General features: G+C 40.8%; 1 protein-coding gene across 3 annotated transcripts in view; it reads left to right on the forward strand.

Moving 5' to 3' along the window:
• LOC134212634 (netrin receptor unc-5-like) overlaps positions 1–25,129 on the forward strand; it is a 478,948-nt gene that overhangs the window by 207,261 nt on the left and 246,558 nt on the right. For all 3 annotated transcript variants that reach the window (XM_062690650.1, XM_062690652.1, XM_062690651.1), the window contains 2 exons: positions 20,479–20,678; positions 21,425–21,503. In XM_062690650.1, the coding sequence (XP_062546634.1) occupies positions 20,479–20,678; positions 21,425–21,503 (279 nt within the window). The remainder of the gene's footprint in view (positions 1–20,478; positions 20,679–21,424; positions 21,504–25,129) is intronic.

The following is a 25,129-nucleotide window of genomic DNA, read 5'->3' on the forward strand; positions in this document are numbered from 1 at the left end:
GAATATATAGCCTTTTCGTTGCACCTTGGTGTACGAGAAAGGCAAAAACGTAGTCCTGCATCGAAAACCGCTGACATGAATCACATTTTGAACGACAGTAAAATAATCGTAACTCATGAATTGCCTGAGGTAGTTCCTCGAAAACGTATTCCGGCATAGATTATGCTTCATTTGACTTAACACATCTGCTCCCGGGAGAAAAAAGGAAGTTCATAATCAAGAACAACAGAACATCCATCCCAAGTGGAGCGTGTTTTCTCCAAGAAACATGGTAGTAAAATTTATGAGTCTTGTATCTTTCCAAATAAAAAATAGCAGAGAGTAAATTTGTTTCTCTTGCTCGAGCTAATAAACAACAACCAAACTGGGAGAACACTGTGACTGTAAACCTCGAAATAAGTCCAACTAAGATTAGAACAAGGACTGCTTCGCAAATTTGGTCGACGCGATTCTGGTTGTTTGCCCCCAGCTCTATCCCGAAACAAGCCGAGAAAAAAATCACACAGAAGAGCAAAACATATTTATCGTTCCACCACTTTCAAGGCATAACTCCTCGACGGTTTGCTGGCGTTCTCGGCCGCGGCGGAGGAACCGACAAAAGGCCGAACCGATTCTGCACCACACCAACTGCACCGTGCAGGCAGACATAAAACAACATATGTGGGAATGATTTTCGCAGCCCAGTAATGAACGTCAGGTCCCAACTGTGGCCTTGATGGTACCGTGAAATATTTTCGCATAAAAGGAGACGCGAGAATGGAGGAGAAAAAAAACTTATGTGCAATTAATAGGATGCCAGGTCGGGATGAAATATTTGACTGCGCAACACCAGCACACCTCCTTCACCGCGCCCGAATGCGACTGGGTGCATTAGGAATTGGGTCCCGTGCCGTGCCGTCTTAGAGTCGCTCAAGGATTGAGAGGAAGATATGACGTATGCGGGGAACGCCTACCCTTTGTGATTCAATTTATTTTTAAAGTGGCTGTCATTAGGAAGAAAACATTTCATTCTGAGTCAGTTAATAGCAATGCGTTTTGTTATGGATTTCTTCTTGTGTCTTGTGTCTACCTTCCTTCGAAAATTTCTTCATTTTTTCTTAATAGCTTTTAGAAAGATCAGCTGGAACTTTACCAAGGAAAAAAATTCCTCTGTAGATTTTACCGATACTTTTTCATAAAATTCCTTTGGTATCCTGTCTTCCCTAGTTATGTAGCAAACGATTCCTTATCTAGACCATCATATTTCCGAGTTTCCATATTACTGGTATGTACGCATGTCACCTTGCCTTGACCGAGCGTACCTTTTTTCTTCCAGCCCAGCATTCTGAAATGTGCGTAGCTGTGGAATAGAGTGGCCCAGCCTTGTATGGGGGGGGGAGTTGTCGAATTCTACGGGGCACCCCTCAGGATTGTTCCTTTGAATAAGAAAATCAATCTCTGAAAATTTCAGCTCAATCGCTTGTTGCCTAAGCTGGCGCATTTCATTTGGAGTTTGTATGCTGGTTTCAGTCAAAATGAATAGAAAAATACACCTCTTCACTCTTTTGTTCAGGAAATTGGTTCGGTATGCCCGATTGAGCTCAGAATTGCAACAAAGGCAGTTGATATGTTAAAGACCAATTCCACAGAACATTATACGATGATTAAAAGACTTTTTATAAAGTTTCGGATAATTTATTAGGAGTTGGGCTGTGCACTTTGGAATTCATTGATTGTAATGAAAAAAGTGCGCATGTTATCAAAGGTGGCTTAGATATGTGCTGTGGCGCGCATTCATCTGCATATGTTTGAGCGCGCGCGAAACCACACATCGCAGGCATCTATGATGGCATGCGTATGTTTTTCATGGCAATCAATGAATTCCAAAGTGCACAACCTAACCTTTAATAGATCAGCCGAAAACTTTAGAAAAGTTCATTCAATTATCGTATTATGTTCTGTGGAACTAATCTTTAACATATTTACTGCCTTTGTTGCAATTCGGAGCTCATTCGGGCATACCGAACCAATTTCCTGAACGAAAGAGTGACGAAGGTGTATTTTTCCATGCATTTTGATAGAAACCAGCATACAAACTTCAAATGAAATGCGCCAGCTTATGCAACAAGCGATTGAGCTGAAATTTTCAGAGATTGATTTTCTTACCCGAAGGCACAATCCTGGGGTGTGCCCCGTAGAATTCGACAACCTTTTGTTTCCTGGGCCAGTCTATTGTGGAAGGATTGAATCTCCTATGAGTCCAAATGTCAGCCCATTGCCGCTCAGTTCCATGCTCAGTTTTCCTATCTCCTCGGCTAATCCCATGGGCCATGGTAGCTCAGATGATTTTTTTACGATTCTCCATAAATATTTCCAAGGGTGGACCTATTTCGTTCATCCCATCAAACATTGAAAGCTGATAAAGCACTTATTTAACTAAAAATAGCCTTTTCAGTTTAAAATATAACTTCTTCAACATAATCTGTTGGTTGGGATTAACACAGCGGATTGCTTTCTTGAACGAGTCTGTCGATAAGGTAAAATTAACTTCCAATGAAAAAATCTAATCATTAAACAGGTGGAGGCGCACACCCATTGATGTTCTGCCAAATTTCACATGATAAGGGCTGAAGTAATCGATGCACACATAAGTCAAAGGGCATAAGAACGGAGCAGGACGTTCCTGTGAAAATGATACTATGTGTAGTGTTGTTATAGTAGCTTTGTCGACAATCGACATTTATAGTTCTAAACCGACATTTCAAAAGGTCGTAATAGTCATTTTTTTTTCTTTCCAGTTCTTTGGCTATGGAATCTATCTATGTATGCAGACGAGGAAGTAGAAATAATAATTTTTGGCTGTTACACCCTTTTCAAATGTTGATCTAGATTTTTTCTTTACGAAGCTAAGCATTTGAGCTTACAAATATTAGATTTTCGCCAAGCTCAATTATGACTGTTCAATCATTGGCCCGATTGTATTTACGATGGTACAATTAATTGACAGGCATATTGTGTAGCCGTCCCTCGGTAGAATAATCGAATATTGGGTAAAAAACAGCAAGACTTCGTCTGCAAATAAACTGTTTGATTAATATTTGTATATTTGTATATTTGGAGATATTTCAACTGATCATTGTTGATCTTATTGAATTACTTAACCTATTATAACATCATCACATATTTATCATTATAGTTATTTAACAATTAATGTACATCTACTTTACACACAATTATTAATCAAATACACTTTGTTTTACAAGATATTAACATTAGCGAAGTGCATACAACAAAATCAAATAACACATTTTAAAATAAAAATCAAATCCTATGCCTCTATACGTTTAACGGTTTCCACGTATCGTTTGGCCTACTGACAAATTTTCTAATTTTTACATTTGGTGGCCAAGACTTAGAATTTAGAGCTGAATTTTTCCATCGTTTGTTCAAAACAATTTTAAACGATATATAGTCCAAGTCCTCGCATTTCTTCCAATCCGATACCAATTTAGTTACATTTAAGCAATTTAGTTACATTTAAGCAATTTAGTTACATTTAAGCTCTTCGATGAAACTACGCCAAATGGAGTATCCTTCTCCATTGGACTCGATCCTGACTCCTGGGCCAATAGCTTCCAGTCGCCCTATATATTAAGCGCCCTCAGGTCCTCTTCAACTGCAAAAAGTCATCGTGTACGCGGCCTTTCACGAAGTCAAGGACAGAACAGAAAGGTAGCTGTGGAGATCAGTCCAAAATCAAGCGTACTCCGACGAAGTCAACAAGCTGCAGTATAACAAAGACTTCATTGGCAAAAAGCGCGAAGGCGTGGAGAGAAATAGTTTATGTCGTCGTGGTGTCGAGTCGTCGTTTGCCGTAGTACAACGCTTTTCTTTTCGCTCTGTTGTTTTCGACATAAATCTAAGTGTTATTTGTTCCGAAAATATATTCCAGTTACGGTACTCATCTCCGCGATCAATTTGTGCATTGATTAAGGCTGAAAACAGTTTCTAATACGAAGAAATAGCTAAATAGTGTCGTCGAATAATTTCTATTTTGTTCCATTGCAATTCCGACAAACACCCACCATGGATACGCAATGCAAAAAGTGCACCACAGACATTGATGTCATGAAGGGGCTGTACACTGTTTGCGAAGGAATGTGTGCAAAAAAGTTCCATGCAGCATGTGTTGGTGTCAGTAGGCTGACCTGTGTGTACTGTCCAAAAACATCATTTGGATATGCGATGACTGCATGTTCGAATTTCGCAAAGCAAGAGATGCGGCTTACGAATCGCTCGGATACATCAACACGACATCTACGATATCGATTACGACTAAGCTGGAAGAGTTAAGAACGCAACTAGCGTAAATTAACGAGGCGATAGCAGAAATAAACGACTCAATCCATCCACCCGTTCCAGTACATTCAACTCCTGTATTACCTACTCCACGATCATCTTATCATGATTCCAGTACCTACATATATATATATAAAGCTGTGATGAATCATTTTCGATTGTGTTATCCAATATCGATCGCTGTGTTGCAGAAAGTGATATCGTTCGTCTGGTGTCTGTTTCTCTGACCGCTCCTGAGCCCAGTGCACTGGTGGATACTAACCCCTCCTTAAAAGTAGGTGCTGGCTCGGATTAAGGCAATGGTTAAATCCTTTCTTAAAAAGTAGGCGCTTACCCGGATTGAGGCAATGGCGAATTCGAGCTCCTCCTTAAAAGTAGGAGCTTGTACGGTTTAAGGCAATAGCGAATGCGACCCCTTCCTTAAAAGTAGGCTTTTGTCCAGTTTATGTGATCCCTTCTTCAAAAGTAGGAACTTGCCCGGTTTAAGCATATGGTGGATATAAACCCTTATTTAACCTTTTGTCTGTGCTCATAAAAAAAAACTTACGTTGTCTGTGCTCTGGGGTCATATTGACCCCAAAATTAAAATTGCTATAACTTGTTCATTGTTTGGTTATATTTGCCTTTTTTTGGGCAATTTAAAAAGATAATTTGATTAACCTTCAGGACGTTACCTAAGATCATAGGTGGGCGGGTACCTAGCAGGGAAGGGTTTTTGTAAATGAGGGTACAAAAACAGTGAGTTTTAAAGCTTATTTCACTTATATCTGAACATCCTACCCATTTTGAACTGCATCTTTTCAAAAAGGGTATGCAGGGAGGCGAGCACGGACAACGTAATTTTTTTGATAAAAGTACACTGTAGCGCTTATTTTTGAGATTTTTTCTGCGGGACAGGCCTCGGTGAGTTTTACCAACCTACCAAACTTGCCCGGTTTAAGGCAATAACGGATGTGATCCCTTCTTCAAAAGTGAGAGTTTGCCAAATGTCTTTAAACCAAATAAATAGCACTTCCTTGCTACAATGACAGCTGGTTAAATCTAGCCAAAACGTAAATGAAGGGTAAAAGCTGGCTTTTGACGAAGACAGTTTTTGCAGGACTGTTATGCTTCTTGGGTTTCAATACCGCGTACGTGCTGTATTTTTCATGTTCCTGTTGACGACTATTTCGATAATGTGAACAACGTAGATGAAGTTGTAGAGCTCGTCACGCAAGTTATTCCGAATTTTTGTTCAGCCCTCGCACAAGACGTTTTAACCGCTTAACGGTCATTAACTTACTGTATGAAATTCAAAGTAATCGTATTTCAAAAACTAAGATGTTTTCAAACGGCAGTTGAGTCATTGGTAATGGATAAGGCTCATTGCTCCATTCACTACACTACTTCAAGAGCCACTGCAATACTTAAACCTTTCAGAGTAAAGACCTTACGAACGTGATCGTGTAGATCTTTATCCACAGGGGGAGGGAAGAATATCAGTGTGGAAGCTGATATATCTCCACTGGCAAAAGGAAGGTGGTTTGACTTGCTCATATGCCATCGCGTGCGGAAGGATTTCTGTCATATTAGAAATTTGGAGACAGTACTCGTCGATAGAAAATCCTTCCGCACGCGATGGCATATGAGCAAGTCAAACCACCTTCCTTTTGCCAGTGGAGATATATCAGCGTCCACACTGATATTCTTCCCTCCCCCTTCATACGGGAGCTTGGCAGAAGGAAGGTCGTGTGATATGTGCCATCACAAATATTGCCCTCCGCTCGCTTTCAAATCGACTTCTATAAAAACATTCTTCATGCCTGCCGTATCCTAACGGAACTATCAATTCTATACTTTCGCCTCTAATTCTATCATGAACATGTACGTCCAAGTTTGGAAGATGATATTAGCATTTCCATATCATTGTAAATCGTTTAACTTCACGTAGAAGTAACACATTAATTTAGTGTTAAGTATTGAAGGTTCGCTAGTTCACCAAACTTCATTAATTGCTCAGGTAGACCAAGGCATCCGATGCTGAATATCACTTAATTTTCCATCATCCGAAGCTTCAGTGCGTATTTGCTTGTATTTTGTTTTTGACACAGAAAGATCGCGCCATTATCGAAATGCTTGGTTCTGCTTTGTGCGTTTCCAAGGCGACTTCATATAGATTACCTTCTCATCTCATTACGCTAACGGAGATGCAGAGGATTCCTCGATATCTTGTTCCAATGAATGGCGAACGAATTTTCCTCTCCTAATCCTAAATTGACTGTGAGGAAGTGGTTGACATCGTTCTTCTTCTTCTTCTTATTGGTATTACATCCCCACACTGTGGACATAGCCGCCTCACTGCTTAGTGTTCATTAAGCACTTCCACAGTTATTAACTGCGAGGTTTCTAAGCCAACTTACCATTTTTGCATTTGTATATCATGAGGCTAACACGATGATACTTTTATGCCCAGGGAAGTCGAGACAATTTCCAATCCGAAAATTGTCTAGACCGGCACCGGGAACCGAACCCAGCCACCTTCAGCATGGTCTTACCGCACGGCTAAGGAGGGCCCCTGACATCGTAACTGGTCTATAATTAATTAAAATCTAAAGTATGTACCAGTAAGAATAGTTTTAATCCCAAAAAGGCTACTCAATTGGTGGGCTGTGCATATTTGCTGTTTTTCGGTCAATCACATTTATAGTAACTACGAAGTGTACAGTCAATCGAGCTAAACTAAACTAAGCAAATGACCAGTTCGGTTTATTTGCGATGCTTTTTATGAACGGAAAGAACGGAATGAACGGACAGAAACTCATTTCTGGACGATTGTACCCCATTTGGCATAACATCGTTTGGAATAATGTCGTTTGGCATAAAGTCGTTGGGCATAAAGTCGTTGGTCATAATGGTCGTTTGGCATAACGACTGTTTGACATAATTGTCATTAGAGCCTTATGATTGATGAATAAGATTAAGCCATTAAGCTTCTTAGTTTCTACCTTGAAACATCGGGCGCATGATTGTACGATGTGGCAAAAGAAAAATAAAGAAGGTTCCTGTAAAAACAGAAATATTTCAAACATTGACACACCTACTAGCAAGATAAATCTTCTTTGAATCAATTTTACACTGGTGGCTAATTTTATTTTCCATGGAAGGGTATGCAGGAAAACCTGCCTATTGTGCATTTCTCCTTTTTATTAGTTGAAGAAATCTTATTCACTCATGCGTTCTGTTTTTTATGAGGATCTCATTCGCCCATACATGAAGACATCACTTCTATTTGTCGATCTTATCCACCATCGGCACCATATGCTTCATATCCTACCTTATCATCAACCGGGCAAATGCATCCTTCAAAAGAAGGGATCATATCTTCCCTTCCCTTGAACCGAGCAAATGGCTGAATTAAACGAAGGCATCATATCTTCTCTTGCCTTCTACCGTGCATCCCTCAAGAAGAGATCATATAACTATTTATACAAAAAAAAATCCTGAATTGAAAGAAGGAATCACATTCTCTTTTGTCATATACTGGCCAAATGCATTCCTTGAAAGAAAGATCGTGTCTCCCTTGCCTTATACAGGATATTGCAAGGGATATAAGTCATAACGAGTTTTTATTTACACAATAACGATTTATTTTCACTACGGTAAAAACTATCATATACGATGTATTCAATACAACATTTCGACAATAATCTAACAAAGTTTGATATGCAATGTGATTTAGATTTTGGATGTACGCAAATGCGACTTTATTTGCTGTTTGTTATACGATATGTGGTTACTTGGCGAACAAATGCATAAATTGAAAGATGACATCATATCCTCCCTTGACTCCTGCTGGGCAAATTCATCTATCAAAGGAGGGATCATATCTCCCTTTGCCTTAAACCGAACAAATGGCTAAATCGAAAGAAGGAATCATATCCTCTCTATTACCTTCTACCGGGAAAATGCATCCTACGAAAATAGAAATCATATCCTTCCTTGCCTTAAATCCGGCAAGAGATCTGGATTCTGAAGGTAAATCTCCCATGCAGCTGCTTTTAAATGTCCGCACAAGTTTTACAAACCCTACCAAAACTCACTTACGTATCCAAAGTCACCACGTTCCTCTGGCATACATGTACACCCAAAAAACAGATCTTACAATTATTGTATAAAAACGTGGCATATACAAATCTGTAACGTTTTTATACAGATATTGTATTAAAATAATACAAATCTGTATAATTTCAATACAACGATTGTATTAAAATCTTCCAAAATTGTATATGCCCAATTATTATACAGTTTCTGTAAGGTTCTTATGCAGAACTGTATTAAAATCTGCCATCCGCTGGTTGCGTGTAGAGGACTCGGAACATATTTTTTTCCATTGTCCGGCAAATTTTAAGACAGAGATTTCAGTTCTCCAACAGGGGGCTTAGAGAACAAATCCCAATACGGTAGTACGATTCATCAGAATCATAGTATTATAGTATTAGAGCAGTGATTGAAACACGGAACAAGGAAAAAAACGTATCCATCTGTTTAAACATTGACGTATGAGTGGTAATATCGTCCTTGGCACTTTCCTGGCACCGCTGAAGACGGAGCAGGTTCTCGGGCACTGAGGAGTCACAAGCTCATGTCGAATGTTCATGAGCACTAACAAAAAAAAGCCAGACAACCGGATCACCCGTGAGAATTAATAACCACTTATTGATCACTTTGTCAGACTGCAAGCTGTTGAGATTTTGGATTCAATTGGGGAGAAAAAGAGACTTTGTTCAAAGCAAAAGGAGTCGATACGATGGGCGGATACTTTACATCGAATTATGTATGCATGATGCCCTAATCGAGCATGCAGTAGTGGGAAATCGTTACATATTCTGAATCGTAGTGTCTCTTGTCTCAAAAATAGACATCATGTGAATGCGGTTGTCGCTTAGCAAAACATCACTTTTTTTTTTCTTTGTCTGTCATATAGAGCTCGGACCTAGTTGATCCATCTCGCTCTAGCAAAACACAACTTACCAGATATTCACTGAAACGATTTGAGGTGTTATCATGCACAGGAAGCGAGTGCTGTGGACTAACGCACCAAAAGTATTCTTGGGATAGAGTACTTGCATTTCTATGAATATCGTCGGATTGTTGTTTCTTCTCCTGGCATAAACGTTCCAGCACGTATCGAACTTAATCGTTGCCACGACTTTCTCTCCTTTCAAAGCGATGTAGTCCTCGGGAAATCCTCGCTTATCGTGTAGAGATATAGAGAACCGAGACCGTAACCCATTTCCATAGTTCGCCCTGATTGAAAACCTAAGTAATGAGTTGCTTCTAAGCAGAAAACGATTGAGATAACTTCAGTGCATCTCGATAGTTTCAAAGCCATTCATTTAGATCAAAGACATATTCGTACTTTCCATTCGAAAATTAAATGGTGAAGCCAGATAGAACTTCAGACTATGGAAACCAGCCCATTCAAATATTTTTACCCTCGATGCTAACATTTCCGAAAACGGGCGAATTAAAAACCCACCCAACTTTGACGTTCCACGGCATCAAATTTCACAGATTGGAATCCGCAAATCACCGTCAAAACGAATGGATGCAACAAAAAAATGTAAAATAACTATTACGATGATGGACATTTCAAATAAATGTTTTCGAAACAAAAGCACGATCCTCTTAGAGTGATTCCCATTTCCCAGGAATGAACGGGCGCAGGACGCAACAAAAAAATCTGCCATTTCCACATCCACCCGGCTGGAAGTTGATAGAAGTGAAGCGGACGGGAAACTGGTCCAACGGTCGGTCGTGTCGCCAACCTCGTTCTCGTCGGTGTGGTGACGCTTTGTTTCGCTGGATTCACGCACTATTTATTCATATTATGCCTGGCCAAACAATGAGCCTGATGAGGATATTTTTTCCTGTTTTTCATTTTTGTCGTCTTGCGCTTCCTTTTGGGTTCACTGCACAAGGCACAAATAGAATGGTAATAGAAAAGCCATAGATTGCGAACAATTGTAGGGGAATATAACACAATACGATACCAATCAAGTTTCATAATTCAACTAAGCGCAAACATAATAGAAAATCGATTAATTTCAGTGATATCCAGGAACAACTTCCACTTCTTCATTATTACTGTTCAAACTGTTCAATTAAATAAATTTAATTGTCTACTTTCTTCTCTTAGTGATTTATTTCTTTATTCACTTGATTCAAGATAGGTATGCGTCTTATACCACAGCCCTTTGCAGTGCGCGTGCGAAAGCTACGCTGCATGCCTGTTGCTCATTGTTTCAGGATTTGATTGGACCCTGCCACGGCGCGGCAGGAATCCCAATTGTTGTCACGAACAGGATGGATTTTGTGGCCCCGTTTGTAGTGAGAGCCAATGTCGCTGACGTTGATGTCACGATTGTAGGTTTTGTAACAATGGAATAGCACGATACAGAAGAAATGCCTCGCAAAAAAGAGTATCATAACGGATTGAGTAATGGTGCCAAAATGAATCCAACTACAAATTACGTCATCTTGTGACAAATGTTCCAAACGACTCTCGTTTGTCATAAAGCCATAAATGCTAATTGGAAACAGATCTTCAAATTTTTGTATTCTCATTTTCAGATTGCGAGAATAGTAACTGTTACTCCGTCGTGTCCAATTCGAAAAGGGGGAAATTTACGATACCCCAAGTCATGTTAACAACTTTGAAAAAGATTGCTTTGGAATTCGTTCTGTGCTAAGCACATGTTCTGCTCGATATGGATGTTTCATCCTAAAAACAAATTAATTGGGTAACATGTTCGCACTGCTTCGCAAAAGACAAACACCCACCGCATCCAATCCGATTTTGTTGTTCTTTCTTCGCTTCTCACTCGCGGAAACTGCCTGCGCTCGAGAACAAGGCGTCCCCATATTATTAGAATGCAATGATTAATGATAGGCATAAGGGAATTCTTTGTTAAATAAATCAACACCGCCGCGGGAAAAGTCTGAACAGAAATGGAACAGGAACAGAACAGGAACAGAACCGAACAGGAACCGAACAGGAACAGAACAGAAACGGAACAGGAATAGAATAGGAACAGAACAGGAACAGGACAGGATCAGAACAGGAATAGAACAAAGAATGGCAAATAATCAAGATTGCCTAAATTACTTGTATAGAGTAATCGCATTCAACTAAATATTTCAATACTAATGATTTTAGCTTATGATGCTGAATATTTTTTAGGGATCATAAAATTGTATTTTCTACTGACCTTGTAAGAAAGCTAAGGAACTCAAATCAATTCTCAATACACATTATAGACATTCATCATTCTCTCCATTATCCAAGGCAAATGACTAAAGAGTCAATAAAATCCAACCCATTCACTGCTCCAAAGGCTCGAGCTTCAATTTGCCTCCAGCTATATTATAGACACCAAACCAATGTCGTGCAGTGAAAAATTTATTTTAAATTAACTCAATTGACGATGTCTTCATCTCAACAAACGGCAACATTACGATGTGGTACGCGAGTTTCATAAATGATGTTTATTATGTCATTAATTTGCCTTACTTTTATCCCCTGTGTGTCGTGGTCTTCCACTTTAATCTCTTCATTTGACTTGGGCTCAAGCCCGCCGCGCCGTTGTTGTTGCGTTGTCGCGGCCAATCCGTGCGACCAGGATGGGATCATTGAAGCTAATGCGACGTTGTCAGCCAATTGTGCGCGCCCCTTCTACGAGAGCAGGAATAGCGCAAGTGTCGTCCAACTCCATGTGAGATTCCGGTGCGGGGAAAAAAACCTCGGTGCCTTACCATAAAAGTCGTCAAATAATTTAATAATGCTTGACTGTATTTCCATTACATCCAAGTTCAACATCGGCATTGGTTGTTGCGGAATGATGTGATGCTTGGGTGACAGAAGAGGTGTAGGCTATTATTCGAAGGGAACCGCACTTCAAGTTCCCGCGGGGTTCTGCACGAAGCACTATTCAATCAGCAATAAACTGAACGGAAAAATATGGCGATGGGTTTTTAAAAAAGCGATGGACTCACAGACAAAAAAAAAGGCAAATTGCAAATAAAATTCCTATGCTTCTCGCACTACATCCGAATGTCGTAATTCACATCGCAATTAATAATTATTATGTCCATAAATAAGCGACGCATCAGTCAGTTGCAACTCAGTAGATACCTCCGCCGACGACGTCTGGTCTGATGGACTGGCGCTGGCGATGTTCGTAGCACTTCGAAAAATAAAATAAACGCATGCAGTACCAACAGTGCAAGCGAATATTACGTTTTGTGAAATAATAATCATCATTCGGAGAACAATATATCTTTCAGCAATAAACTGTTTCGCGCAGCCACGAATAAGGACCGATCGACGGGCGGCACTGTGATGATAAATGAAAAATCCTGCCGAACGACGATGCATGTACGATCATATCCCTGCGAATGATGGAGTTGAATCATATTTTGGTTATGTTTCAGGGTTCCGTGTGAAAAATGTAGAATGCAGATGATGGTCATTACAAACAGAGATTCGACGGGTAGTTTATAATAAATTTTGTTGAAATTTTAACGATTCAAAACTACTTTTCATCATATGTGAGTTACTTATGCAAATATGTAAACGGTATTGGCACATCACCGCCTCGTAGCTTAGTGTTCATTAAGTACATCCACAGTTGTTAACTGCGAGGTTTCTAAGTCTAGTTATTATTTTACATTCGTTTATCACGAGACTAACACGATGCTACTTTTATGCCCAGGGAAGTCGAAAAAATTTCCAATTTCCAATTTCCAAAAAAATATTTCCTAGACCGGACCGGGAATCGAGCCCAGCCACCTTCAACATGGTCTGGCCTTACAACATGCATCTTACCGCACGGCTAAGGTAGGCCTCTGTATATGGTCAGCGGGGGTCAAAATAGGTTAGGGAGGTGCGATTGTAAGTGAGCAAGAATTGGTAAAGTAACGGTTTCCTGCATCTATTTTTGGTTGTTTTTACATTCACAACTAAGACATTGCCGTCTAGCAGTGTGTTGATTAAGTATTTGCACTGTTATTAACTGCGCGGTTTCTGAGCTAAGGAACATGCTGAAAGAATGACTTTAAGTCCGCCCCCAGGAAATTTGGTTTGGTCGGAGTAAAGTCAGAGCACAGAGAAACAGACGTCTCACTTAGAACAAAATGCAATCAAAATCATCTTCACGGAAACACTATCGCCTAATACTAACATCAATATGTGTGGCCAAGCGACAACCAGATGCCGGTAGTGCGCAAACGTCAAACACAAGCAAAATCGATGGAAGCGCCATCGGTGGCCGATTGATCACCTACAAAAAATAAAATCAACCGTTAAAAAGGTGAACGATAGATCATGAGTTGTACAACATGTCGGAGAGTGTATGGGCCCCCTAACAAACCCTTTTTTGATTTCGTATATCATTCGGCCAGCACGATGTCCTAAGAAGCCGTCAAAATGTCCAACCTCCTGTACTAGGAATCAAAACCAGCACGTTCAGCATTTCGGGCAGCAGGGACTATGTCCAAGGGCTTGACGATCCCTCCCCAGGCCATCTGCGACTTGTAGGGCTTGCCTAGGACGTGGTGGGGTTTGACAGTGGGCCCTGTTAAATTCATATAAAAAGCTGCATGTATCCGCAAGTAGGCCCCACCAAAACGACCATGTGCCGCTCAAAGCGCACAAGCCCAAGTCCTGGTGTTAGGTGAAACGCTAAACAGCCCTGACACGACGGCCCTCCGACGAGACAGAAGGTTTGCACAGGTCCAATAAGCCAATAAGCCAAATCAATCGGCCACCGATGGCGCTTCCATCGATTTTGGTTGTGTTTGACGTTTGCGCACTACCGGTATCTGGCTGTCGCTTCTACGCACAGCTGGAGCAGAGATACGATGGATGCCCACTACGGGACGTCAAAGTTGTCATCGGTGACATGAACGCACAGGTAGGAAGGGAGGAAATGTATAGACTGGTCATCGGACCGGATAGTCTTCACACCGTATCGAATGACAACGGCCAACGATGCATAAACTTCGCAGCCTCCCGCGGAATGGTACTCCGAAGCACCTTCTTTCCCCGAAAAAATATCCACAAAGCCACATGGAGATCACCTAACCAAGAAACGGAAAACCAAATCGACCACGTTCTAATCGACGGTAAATTCTTCTCCGACCCCACGAACGTGCGCACTTACCGCAGTGCGAATATTGAATCCGACCACTACCTCGTTGCAGTATGCCTGTGCTCAAAACTCTCGACGGTGTACAACACGCGTCGAAGTCGGACGCCGCGGCTTAACATTGGGCGGCTAGAAGACGGTAGACTAGCCCAAGAATACGCGCAGCTGCTGGAAGTGGCACTCCCAACGGAAGAGCAGCCAGGCGCAGCGTCTCTTGAACATGGCTGGAGAGATATTCGATCCGCCATTGGTAGCACAGTAACCACTGCTCTAAGCACGTTGTCCCCGGATCAAAGAAACGACTGGTATGACGGCAAATGTGAGCAGTTAGTAGAAGAGAATGGGCAGCATGGGCGAGATTGCTGCAACATCCCACGAGAGCGAATGATGCACGATATAAACGGGCGCGGAACAGACAAAACTCGATTCGGAGGAAAAAACTGCAGCAGGAAAATCGAGACTGTGAGGAGACGGAGCAACTGTACCGCGCTAATAACACACGAAAGTTTTATGAGAAGTTAAACCGTTCACGTAAGGGCCACGTGCCACAGCCTGATACGTGTAAGGACATAAACGGAAACCTTCTTACGAACGAGCGTGAGGTGATCCAAAGGCGGCGGCAGCACTACGAAGAACATCTGAATGGCGATGTGGCAGAAGAAGATAGCAGTATGGTGATAAACCTGTGAGAACGCGCGCAGGACACAATTTTACCGGCTCCGGATCTCCAGGAAATCCAGAAGGAGATTGGCCGGCTGAAGAACAACAAAGCCCCTGCGGTTGATTAATTAACAGGAGAGCTATTTAAACACGGTGGTGAGGCACTGGCTAGAGCGTTGCACTGGGTCATTATCAAGATTTGGGACGAGGAAGTTTTGCCGCAGGAGTGGATGGAAAGTGTCGTGTGCTGGGCGATAAGCTGGATTGTAGCAACTACCGCACAATCACATTGCTGAACGCCGCCTACAAGGTATTCTCCCAAATTTTATGCCGTCGACTTCGTGGGGCAGTACCAGGCGGGTTTTATGGGCAAACGCTCCACCACGGACCAGGTGTTCGCCATTCGCCAAGTACTGCAGAAATGCCGCGAATACAACGTGTCGCACATCATATATTCATCGACTTCATAGCCGCATATGATACAATCGCTCGGAACCAGCTATGGCAGTTAATGCACGAAACGAACACGGATTTCCGGATAAACTGACACGGTTGATCAAAGCGACGATGAATCGGGTGATGTGCGTAATTCGAGTTTCAGGGACATTCTCGAGTCCCTTCGCAACCCGCAGAGGGTTACGGTAAGGTGATGGTCTATGGGTGATGGGTAATACGAAGAGCGGGGTCTAACACGAGTGGTACAATTTTCATTAAGTCCGTCCAGCTATTTGGCTTCACCGACGACATAGATTTTAGAGTTCGCCGCCGTTCCAAACTGACTATCTACAAAACGCTCATTAGACCGGTAGTCCTCTGCGGACATGAGACCTGGATGATGCTCGTGGAGGACCAACGCCTTGGAGTTTTCGAAAGGAAAGTGCTGCGTACCATCTATGGTGGGGTGCAGATGGCGGACGGTACGTGGAGGAGGCAAATGAACTACGACTTGCATGAGCTGCTGGGAGAACCATCTATCGTTCATACCGCGAAAATCGGACGACTGCGATGGTTCTCGACAACGATCCGACGGGCACAAGAAGGCGAGGTGCGCAGAGGGAAAAAAGAGAGTCCATCCAACATTTTCAAGATCGCACGTCACGACGCATCCCAAAAGTATCAAAGCTCTTTGTGATCCATCTCCAACGCGGATCCATCAACATGAAATTAAAAATAGGCGCTTGCTCGGATTAAGGCAGAGGTGGATGTGATTCTTTCTTTAAAAGTAGGCGTTTGATCGGATTAAGGCAATCGTGGATGTGATCCCTTCTTTAAAAGTAGATGCTTGCCGTCAATAAGGCAATGGTGGATTTGATCCCTTTTTAAAAAGTAAAAGTGATTACTTTTATGGAAATAGAAGATTCTCCAGATTACGGCAATGGTAGATGTGATTCGTCCTTTGGATGAATGCGTTTTCCTGGATGGTGAATGTAATCCCAAGCGTTAGCTCGGGGTAAGGCAATGGTGCATGTGGTTCCTTCTTTGAAAGATGGCGTTTGCCCGGATTGAGACAATCTTAGATTTAATCCATTCTTCAAAAGTAGGTGTTTATCCAGAATCAAGCAAGATGAATCAAATTTTTTTTAAGTGTTCGTGTTATCGCGGCGGAATTGGGGAGACCGTTCTAGTGATAGGGTCCATTTTTCCACTGCACTGAGTTACTGGACACGGATCTAAGTTAACTAACTACGAGACGAGGCAAAGTTTATTTGACGAGAGAAATACAGCGATGTTCACTGTCCGATAATTTATTGTTAACTAGTTTGTTTCTGGTTTGTATATAGCAATATATGGGAATTCAGTATAAAGGGTATGTACGTAATAGAAATCGAAATAGTTTTCTTCTTGCTAGCAGATGGCTAGTAATAAGGGTGAAAGATTGATTACTGCACTGTGGCAAAACGAGACCAATAGAACTAATAATGAATTCGATACAAAGGGGAATATGATACAAGAAGTTATTTCTGTGCTTAACTCTAGTGTGGCTCCAGCATAGGCGTTTTCCTGGAATAAGTCAACGACGGAAGTGATCCCTTTCTTGGAAGTAGTTCTGTCGCTTCGTTTGTCCGTCCTTCCGAAAAATTTCTATCATCAGTCTAAATCTAACAGAACATATCCTCGATCTACTCTAACTATGTGAAAAGTACATCAAATAACCCCAAATAACTGTTAAAGTAGTTCCAAATTATGCCAAATATCCGTTATGTCAAATGGCCTTATACCAAATGGCGTTATGCCAAATTACTTTATGCCAAATTACCCAGACCCCATGAAACCATTGTTAGTAACTACAAGCTTTCGATCCGCTATGTGATGTTCAATCAAAAATAGGTTGATTTCTAATAAAATTACTGAAATTCCAATCAATGCCTAATAACCATATTATCGGATACTTTGTGTGCAAGATGGCGGCTAATCTAAATAACGTCGTTCTTCATTTTTTGATTTGGATGCAACAAAGGCAAAAGTGTTCCATAATTGTGAAGGGAGTGTAATAGAATAAAACAATATTAAAATTATTTTATGTAGGAGTTTCTACGATAGAAAATTGATAACATAAACAACTCTTAAAGCAAGGCAGTTGTAGGAGAAATCCTAACTAAATTGGCGTTACTTATACCTCCAGAGAATATCGCAAGAACAGTCGTCAGATCCAGAATTAACGTTCCTGCTATACAAAACTGCTATACATAACTCAATATAGAAAATTCCCAAACGGTAATCAGTTCACGACATCTCTACCAATTGATCTGTTCATGTCTCCTAGCTTTTATTATCTTCCTTCACAATATCTTTATACCTTGAAGTGTTAGTTCTAAGTAAACAATCGACCAGAGTGTATTGTATTCAATGCTGTGTTCTGAGAAGCATGAATATTTTTGAAGAAACTTACAACTGACTGCGATAGTCTGCTGCCTTCTCTACGCTGACGTAGTGCATCACACTGTGCTTAGAGTCCTTCGTTGGTACTTGGACGATGATCAGCCGATTTGCATCTCAAGATAAAAGCAACTTCGCCATCCCTGTCAGCGTACGACCAAAGTTACCTTCCGTTAGTTTGGCTACTCAATCTTCGCTATGGTTGCTCGTACTCGGGGCAAGAGACTAAGACCACTATTTTGTTTTTTCTGGAACACGAAATACCAATCCCTAGTAACATCGTTGTACTTATTAAGGTTTAATAGCACACTTGAAAAGTACATCGTTGTTTTCAAGAGCATTTGAAAACGATCTGTATGCTTAAATCATTGCTCATTAGCATAAAGTTATTTATACAGAAAAAACAGCATGATAAACGATATGTAATTTGTTGATTTAGTTTATCACGATATTACTCGATAAACATAGAACCACGAAGAAACAGCAACCGCCGTCAAAAATCATAAATTCATAATTCGTCAGTTCCACAAACTGTCGAAAGACCGATTTCAATTGGTAATCAATCACGATTTAAAGATCCTATTCAGCGATTGACCAACTGTCGACCAGCCGACAGATTAATATTTCTAACACGTCCATAAAGATATGAAGGGAAGTGAGTTGTGGCGCTGGAAAACAAATGGCGTTGACAGCAGCAACAGCACCGAAGCGTACCTCTACCTTACTAGAAAAGGTAGACACTAGCTCTGCCGCAGGTCACCGATTATGGAAAACGTGAGTGTTGCCCACCTTGCACCCTCCATGTGCCAGAACAAGGAAATCACTCCAGACAACAATATATCGCACAAGAAGTGTAACGCGCCGTCAGCCAAACTGTTCCGCATTAGCATCGAACATGCAGCCCCGGCCCCGGTTCAAACCAGGGCGTCTGTTGCCCATAGATGTGCGGAGTCGATATGGCTGGGACCTGGCTGCACTGCCCTCCCATTCCGGGCACCGCAAACGATACAATGATATATTTGCTGAACGTGGCTGGACTAATCGGTGCGATCACTGCTCACTGATATGTAGAAGCCGAGCTAGTGCTCTTGGCTTGCCGAAAGGCTGATTAATTACAATTATTACTTTTCCGGTCGATACATCGCTGAACAACCTGTATTTCACACCTGAGGTCCAGTTTTTAGCGGAACGTTAATAATATTCGCAGCGCTAGACAATAATGTTTTATGCTCAAACAGACCGCGCCGTGATATGAGTTTTCTCCTGTGAAAAAGCTGCAACCCGTCGAGCTGAGCATGAGCCGGACTTTTTAATTTAGAAGCGTTGGATTTACTAGTGCAAAAGACGCACAGGTTAGTGGGAGTATGTAATGTTCAACTGCCCATCATCCGGGCTCTGCATGTTGCTTCTTGACAAAAAAAAAATTAATCTTTCACCGAGGTGTACCGAGATGTCTGCCTGATTTGTCTTGTTTTCCACACTTCTGTTATTTTGACGAATAAATCCGATACGGCATATGGATTAACATTCGTCGTTTGTGTTTCTGCCAACGTTCAATAAATTATGATCACGTTCTTCGATACAAAATCCTTATTGATACTTTAGTAGACGATTCGTTAGATTCTAGTGACTGTGGTGCCCGCAAAGCGTATCAATTATACCACCAGAGTTCATGAAATCATAAATCACAACATTATCAATTGGGGTCACGCAAAGAAATACACTTGGCAGATTAAGCTGAGGGTTTAGATCTGTTGTATCATCAATTTTCCTGCTGGAGCTTAAAAGTTATCAAGGATTCAAAAGTAATTGATAAGGCGGTTTATATAAATCTAATTCTAAATCACTTCCATAAAAAACCTTTTTTTTCAGTAGTATTACATCTTCCATTGAGATACGTCGCCTTGCACATTCATGTCTATTAAGCACTTCCACAGTTTTAAACTACAACAATTCTAGGTCACACTACCATTTTCGCATTTGTATATCATGACAATAATACACTTAAGTTCAAGGAAGGAAGAAAAAAACAGCTTGACATTTTCCAAAACGGACCGGGAATCAAACTTAGCAACCTTCATCGTCCAGATGAGAAACGAACTTGTTGTATAGAAATTTCTGTTACTTGAATATAACCAAATTTGGTCACATTTGAGTTCTTGTAATTGGTTACTGCTTTATAATTGGTTTTGCTTTGTAGAATCGCATTTTACTGCTTGGCTTTTTAAGGCCTTTTCATGTTTTAAGAGAGATCGACGACTATGATGGTAAAAACCGAAAGCCATTACCTCAAGTAACGGCCTTTTAATTTAATCAAAAAATAAACTTGTTTCAATTCGCAATTTCTAAAAATATTTCAAATATTCACAGATATAATATATTTAACTGTTTTTTTTTGCTTCCCTTCTATTTGCAGATCTGAAAAAGAACTTCATCCTCCCCTCAACAAAGCTACGCGCCGAGGCCGGCACAAAGCTGGAAATTAAATGCGCTGCCCCGAAGGGCTATCCCAAGCCTCAAATCACGTGGTTGAAAAACAATTTCACCCTCTCCAGCAGTCCGCTGCTCTCGTTCAGCTCCGATGGAAACATCCTGATAAGTGCCGTTAAACTACAGGTGCGTATATCGTGAAGGACCGAACCAGCGGACAAACGGGAAAAACAGTTTGAAAATCCTTTTTCCTCCGACCATTGCGTCGTCCGATCCGGAGCCTGCCAAAAACCATCTCTGCTAAAACCTATTAATATTCAATATAACGCGCGTTCAATCACCTACCCAAACCGACCCATTCGGCAGTGCGTGAATTCCCACCACACTATCTGATATCTGAGTGTGGCTGGTTTGAGGCTGGTTCAGAACGACAAAAATGTTTAATTATCGATTGGTATTTCATCTACATTAGACTTATGTTTGAAGTAGTTAAATTGAATAGTTAGAACAATGGGGCCAACAAAACGTTGCAAGTATTAAACTTCAAAGAAATATGACAAGATACATGCCGTGGTTCTGAACCAGTCTAAAATCTCAAAACCATCCGAACCTTCGACTGAAACCATAATAAAACTTTATTTTATTATTTCAATTTCACCCATTTTCTGCCCATCTCGATGCCATGGATAACATTGCACCGCTGGAACTCTGAACGGCGAACCGATTTTATGGCATCCTAAAACAACAACTTTTCGGAATCGACGACCCGCAAATCTCTCCCACCGCGGAACCCGCCGTGACACATGAACCGCTCTGACCGAACCTGAACCCTTCAACGGATTGACCACTGGCGACGCTATTGCGACGCTGTGAACAAACTTGTGAATCCTCATCGCGTGCGTCGTGGTATTTTCGCCCTCCACCAACTTCAGGACATCGGAAACTACACATGTGTCGCGGAGAACATCGCCGGCAAACGGACATCGGAAGCGATCGAACTAATCGTTTACGGTAAGCTAAAATCGATAAACGGGCGGGGAAAGGAATCACTTTGACAGTTTGGGACCATTCTCAGCGCAGCAGGCCGAAGCAAGTCGTCACCAACAACGTCGGTGTTGATGGGTTCCGGCGGAAGGGATAAAATGGAAAAGTTTTAAGTGCAGACTTGCCAATCCGAAAAGGATGAGAGATGGAAAGTGAAAATTGAATTCCGATTGGTCCAGCATGGATGGACGATTGGACGGACATAGCAAAACCGATGTTTTTAGTGTTTTACGTGGATTTAGCATAATCAGTTGTCCATGTGATTTGATTCCCATGCGTGTGATGGGATTATTTGGGAAAGCTTTCTGTTTGGTTCGGACGGTTTGCGACCAGTGGGGTTAAGTCGTTTCTAAGTCCATGCTTATGTCTAAGTTTATAAAGCTTCTGAATCTTTTATGTTCGAAATTGGTTTTTCTTTCCTTACGTGTCAGGAACTGGAAATACAACTAGATACCAATATGAAGCGGAATACATGCTACATTTAAAAAACCCTAATTAATCCACCTTGCGGTAATATACTTACCTTTCTCGGGCATGGTAAAATAGAATTTTGTCCATAACTTCAAAGTTACGGTCCGATCTGGCCCATTTTCAATAAGAAGCCAAATTGAAAGACAAAAATGGTGACAAAAACATAGCTGGACCATACAGTTGTTTGTGAGTTGTTTGGCCGAATATGTCATTGACCCGAACAAGCCATTAGGCCGAAATATAGGGGAACTGTTCCGTTTTCCATCTCACTTAACATATTATATTCATCTTATCGCAAAAGAAAGAAATACAGCACCTATCTCGTTGCTTTTTTTGCTAACACGCGTGTTCACTGGAGAAAAAAAAAATCACAGACATAAGAAACGAACCAAATTCCTTTTCATTGCTTTGTTATTGATGGGATAGAAATAGGAGCTATGGGATGTATATGGCCAAAAATATGATTTGACCGAAAGGGACATTTTGCCAAAAAAAAAACGTTTGGTCATTTGACCGAAAAAGTCGAATGCCACTAGGCCGAACCCATTTGGCCGGAAGGGTTATTTGGCCGAAAGGATCATTTGGACGAAAGGGTCATTTGGACGAAAGGGTAATTTGGCCGAAAGGGTCGTTTGGCAGAAAAGGTCGTTTGGACAAAAAGGTCATCTGGCCGAAAGGATCATTAGGCAGAAAAGGCTAGTTGGCTGAAAGGGTCGTTTTGCCGGAAGGCCCGTTTGGCCGGAAAGTAGATGGGAAAGAAACGGAATCCACTGGCGGAGCTAAGCTGGGGCACGATGGGGCACGTGACACACCAAATCGAATATTTTCCCCGAAATTTAAATATATACGCCAACATATCTGATTTTCCTTGAATTTCTTATCGCTATTTCAGAAAGAATTTTCGGATGAATCTTGGAATTTCTATGGAAATTTTGATTCCTGAAATTCCTGTAAGAGTTCCTTCAAAAATAGTTTTAGCAATTCCTTTAGAAATTTCTTTGTCAAATCTTTCCAAAATCTTTAAGGTCTTGCTTTGGAAATTTGTTTGAGAATTCATTCTGGAAATTTCTTAGGAATTCCTTCGATAATTTCTTTTGAAAATCCTTCAGAAATTCTCTACATTTTAGGAGTTCCCTCCAGAATAATTTAGGAAATTACGTCATTAACACCAAAATGCATCCGGATATTTCTGTGGAACTTCCTCTTGCTTTATACAAAATTCCTTTTAAATCCAGGAATTTTGTTGGAAGATTTTCTCCTGAAATTTATTGAAGAATGAAAAGGAAAAGCATAAACGAATTTTCGGAAGAGTGTCTTACGGAAATGTCAATGCAACTTCCAGATAAAATTTTCGACGGAACTCTCGAAGTAATTTCTGAATAATTCCTAAAAGAATGTCTGAATGAAATTCTGATTTCCAAAAGAATTTCAAAATTAATAAACGAAAGCCTCTGGGAATTCCTAATTAAATTGTCGGAGGAATTTTTAATTAATTTTCTCAAAAATTACTAGGTATTATTATAAAGCCAAGAAGGAAAGAGGAAATTAGAAGGGATTCCAAGAATTTCTTCCTAGAGTTTCGGAACTTATTTCTTAAGGAATTACTGGAGGAATTTGCTTGAGAAAATCTTGGAATAATTGCTGATGAAAATCATAAAAAAATTGAAGGAATTTCTCATTTATGTTTGGCAGGAAATGCCAAAGGAATTTATAAAGAAATTCAAAAAAAGAATTCTTCTAATAAAAAAAACTGGAAGATTTTCCTGACACATTTCCCGTATGTATTCTTAAGGAAATTTCTGAAGAGGTTTCCGTAGGAATTCCAGACGAATTTCCAATAGAATTTACAAATTTTTAAAAGAATTTCGGAAAAAAATCTTTAAAGAATTTGCTAAGAAATTCTCGAAGGGATGTCTAGAAGAATTTCCGAAGAAATTTCGCAAGGTACTTTAAAGGGATTTTTGTTTTTGCTAACGTAAGAACTACACGACACTTAAAGACTTAAAAATGACTGGACAGTCAGACATTGTCCTGAAGATGGGTGACATCGCGCCCGAAACCGGTCGACAGAAAGGTAATTTTTAACTCCTTTGACGATTGTAAGAACAATAAGTGTTATGCCTTGTCTTGCGTCGCGTCTTTAAGTTTCGCAAGGTATTTCCGAAAATAATTTTGACTTTCCAAGGATTTCCTAAAAATATTCTGAAGGATTTCTGCTAAAACAAATTCCGAAGGTATTCATAAAACAATTCCCGAAGGATTTTTCATAGGTATTTCCGAAGAATACAACACCTACGGAAATTGTTTTAGGATTACCTTTGGAAATTCCTTTAGGAATTTCTTCGGAATAAATTTTAAGAACTCTGCCAGTACTTTCTCAAGAAATCCCTTTGGAAACTCTAGATAGAAATTCTTGAAATTCCTTCGAAATTTTTCATTTCTTTCTCTCCATGATTTCCTTCAAAAATTCTTTTAGGAAGGGTGATTGCACCGGTTTCAGCAATGGCTGCTAATTAGCTCATTTTTAAGCTTAACTTCAAAATTAAAGCATTTTTCTAGGGTTTTATTAGCTCCAACAAACGATATACCACCTCATTCCGTGCCGATAGCTTGAACGAGCCAGACGTGTGTGCTGTGTCTCATCGCGGATTGTGTTCGGTAGTGCGAGTTGTATTGTGTGGTGCTATTCCTACCTACGGATCCAAGGCGATCGCTGTCGGCGAGTGAAGTAGCTGCTTCTGGCGACGCCAGTGAAGCAGGCTATTGTTACTGCTGCTACCTACAGCAGCAGGCGCAGATAAGTGGAAGAGATTGCTTTATTGTTCTCCCGTCACAGAGCGGAACTAATAGACACAAATTGAATTTGTTTTTTTATTGATATTTTTTTTTCTAATAAGTTATTAGTTGTAAGTTAGCATAAGCAATAATTATCCTTCCACCTTGCGAGGTGAGAATGGAGGCAGAGACAGTAGGAGGCAATGGGCCTCCAAAAGATAGTACTCGCACACGATTGTACCATGCGGCTTCGCCTGGGCCTTGGGTTGTTTACTTTCGGCAGAAAGTGAAGAGCCTAGATTTTCTGGGCATAAAACGAGATTTGACGCGTCGTTTTACGAAGCTTG

This window comes from Armigeres subalbatus, chromosome 2 (assembly GCF_024139115.2).
Source record: "Armigeres subalbatus isolate Guangzhou_Male chromosome 2, GZ_Asu_2, whole genome shotgun sequence".
Taxonomy (NCBI): Eukaryota; Metazoa; Arthropoda; class Insecta; order Diptera; family Culicidae; genus Armigeres; species Armigeres subalbatus.